This window comes from Thrips palmi, unplaced genomic scaffold, assembly GCF_012932325.1.
Source record: "Thrips palmi isolate BJ-2018 unplaced genomic scaffold, TpBJ-2018v1 HiC_scaffold_19, whole genome shotgun sequence".
NCBI lineage: Eukaryota > Metazoa > Arthropoda > Insecta > Thysanoptera > Thripidae > Thrips > Thrips palmi.
In genome coordinates this window covers 12455948-12459106 of record NW_023144628.1, presented here as the reverse complement: position 1 = coordinate 12459106, position 3159 = coordinate 12455948, and the positions used below count along the sequence as shown (strand labels likewise).

At 54.2% G+C, this 3159-nt stretch overlaps 1 protein-coding gene across 1 annotated transcript; it reads left to right on the top strand.

Annotated features, from left to right (window-relative positions):
- Nucleotides 1-860: 860 nt before the first annotated feature.
- Nucleotides 861-2074, top strand: LOC117646018 (proline-rich proteoglycan 2-like). The gene is made up of 2 exons (XM_034386642.1): nt 861-908; nt 1301-2074. The coding sequence occupies exons 1-2, from the start codon at nt 861-863 to the stop codon at nt 1997-1999; spliced, it is 747 nt and encodes a 248-aa protein (XP_034242533.1). The 3' UTR covers nt 2000-2074.
- The last annotated feature ends 1085 nt before the right edge of the window (nt 2075-3159 follow it).

Below are 3159 nucleotides of genomic sequence, written 5' to 3'. Positions count from 1 at the left end.
CCCGCACAGTTGAAAGGGAGTTGCATTGGAGAGGCGGTCCTAGTTCTTGCGCTGTTCGAAAATCGGGCTTCAGTAGTATCGAACCCATGTTGAGATCTATTTTTCGGCCGGGGAGGTCAATTTTTGACCGCTTCGCCAGCTTTTGCCTTTGCCTCAGAACAGCGCCTGGATTGAATTTTTAATCTGGCCAAAGAGACGTTACCTTACATTCGTCTCAACATGTCGACATGTCATGGGTTCAGATGGAAAAAGAAACACGTATTCAACTTCTAATGTCTTTTTGATTTTTTAAACATTCTTTAAATCTAATAACTCTAAAAAAATAAATTACTCTAAAATAAATCTAAATCTGAAGGGTGATTCCTAATTGGTCACGTTTGAAAATTCACTGAACTCAGCAAAGTTCGAACCCTACAAAGCCGAAAATCGAACCCTCTGCCGAAATATCGAACCCTAGATTTGTCTGCCACCGAGTCAAATTTTCGAAACGAGATGGGTTCGATTCCACCATGTGCCGGTTTTCTTGCCAAGGTAGATTCGAAAATCGAACCCTCTCCTAACTGGGGGGCCGGAGCTGCTCAGTCTAAGTCTAAATTACACAGTCAGGTTTTTTTGGTATGTATAGCTTTGCGCGAAAATTTGTGATGTTGCACAATGAATTTGTGTACTTCACGCACACGCTCAATTTCGTGCAAACAAATTACACACAAAAGGTAAAAAATAGTAATTTACCGAGTGGCATCTGAGAAACAGTAACGTGCGTCTGCGCACACGGATGTTTCTTTACGGTCTGGTCACGAGTCACGACTATTTGGCCTTATAAGGGCGGCACTGGGGACGGAGAGCATCATCGACCCACCATGGCTCGACTCAGCTTCGTCGTCCTCGCCCTCTGCGCCGTCGTCGCGGTAAGTCCGGCTGCCGCCGAAAAGGCCGTCTACTCTACAAACTCAACAGTGTACTCAGAACACTCTCTTTAGCGTGTACTGACGAGTACACTTTCTTCGGCATGTGCTCACGAGCTGAATATATTTCCAGGATCTGAGCACACTCTGGTTAGAGGAGTGTACTCATCCAAGCTCATTCTCATTAGAGTGTACTCATCTAAGCTCATTCTCATTAGAGTGTACTCATCTAAGCTCACTCTCGTTCCTGTGTACTCATCTGAGTACACTCTCGTTGGATTGTACTTGAGAGTATACGCTGAACTGAGTGTGCTGAGCACACTGTTGAGTTTGCAGAGTAGTTGGATTACTGAGCAGCCATTGTGGTGCCAAACTCATGTGAATCTCTATCGCAGGCCGCCGCCGCACACCCGCCGCCGCCGCCTTCAAATCGTGGCCCCCAGGGCGGCCCTCAGGGTCACCCCCAGGGTGGCCGGCCTCAGGGTCTCCCTCATGGCGGCCGGCCTCAGGGTCTCCCTCATGGCGGCCGGCCTCAGGGTCTCCCTCATAGCGGCCGGCCTCAGGGTCTCCCTCATGGCGGTCGGCCTCAGGGTCTCCCTCATGGCGGTGGGCCTCAAGGTCTTCCTCATGGCGGCCTTCCTCTGGGTCTCCCTCATGGCGGCCGGCCTCAGGGTCTCCCTCATGGCGGCCGGCCTCAGGGTCTCCCTCATGGCGGCCTTTCTCAGGGTCTCCCTCATGGCGGCCGGCCTCAGGGTCACCCCCAGGGTGGCCGGCCTCAGGGTCAACCCCTGGGCGGCCAGCCTCAAGGTCGCCCCCGGCGTGAAGCTAACGCCGCTCCTGCCCCGAAGCCCGTTGGCATCAAGGGGTGGCTCAAGGCCAAGGAGGCAGAACTCAAGAACTGGGCCGTCAAGGAGGCCGGCCAGCTCAAGAAGGAGTGGAAGACCAAGCTGGTGCCCCACATCGCCGCTCTCAAGAAAAAGCTCGGCGCCGATTGGCAGAAGAACGCCCCCAAGATCGTCTCGCTGCTCAAGGCGAAAGCTGGCGCCGCCTTCGACAAGGCCGTCAACTTCATCAATAAGAAACTTACGGCTTGAGTGAGGTTGAGGTTTCAAGCGCGCAACGCACAGCTAGGGTGCCAATAAGGCTGCAATAAAAATGCCTTGCCTGTGCATGTTTCTCAGCTGTTTTTCCCCCTTGTCGCGTCCTGTGCACTAGGTGCTCGCAAAAAGCCGCCGCACAATGGGCCAAAACACCGGTGAAGGCCACCATTGATAACTAAAGAGGGTTTTTTTGTGACGACAAATGAAAATATTTGGCTGGGCTTAAGTGGTGCTCGCACGGCACAAAGGGTAAGCTGCCTTAAAAAAATTAATATTTCACCCACAATGAGTGAATTTTAATGCAAAAAAAGGGGCACTACGGCGCAGAAAGGGCTTTCAACGGACTAGCAATTCATTGTAAAGACATCAAAGTCAGTGGATTATTACTTTATTGTTAACCCCGCGTCAGGCGGGCAGTGCTGGTGGCGACAGAGCGTCAGGGTGACTCTGGCGTCGGCCAGGGCGCCGTCAGCGCTCAGTAGTAGTACGCGGAGCGCACGTACGGGGCGGCGGGGGCGTAGGCGGCCACGGGGGCGGTGTAGGCCACGGAGGGAGAGTAGGCGTAGGTGGAGTAGGCGGGTGCGTAGGCAGCGCCGGAGTACAGGACCTGGGGCTGGGGCTTGGGCTCGGCCTGGGCCACGGCGGCCAACACCACGAGGAGGAAGACGACCTGCAAGAGCGGCAACGACAACAGTTAGCGAACAGGTGAGTGACGGGGCGGCCGAACACGAAGTGGCAGTGGCGGTGCTTACGGAGGAGTTCATGGTGGCGGTGAGGTTGAGCTGCTGGACTCTAGTGTGACTCCCAGCCGCCCGGCAACCGTTTTATACTCGCCTGCATGCTTCCTCTGACCGTGACGCATTGATCAGAGTTCATATTTCGAGCCTCTGATCGGAAGCTATTAAAGACTCAACCCAAAGTGGCTGTGTATTTTAAACCTTCGATTTGACTCGTGCGTCGGTTGGTTTCCGTTTTGGAGTCTCCCTATCAGAATGACGCAGCCTCCCCCGACTGGCCACGCCGCGAACCGGCGAGTATAAAACGGGTGCCGGGCGGCTGGGCTGGGAGTCACACTTGAGTCCAGCAGCTCAACCTCACCGCCACCATGAACTCCTCCGTAAGCACCACTACTGCCACTTCGTGTTCGGCCGCCC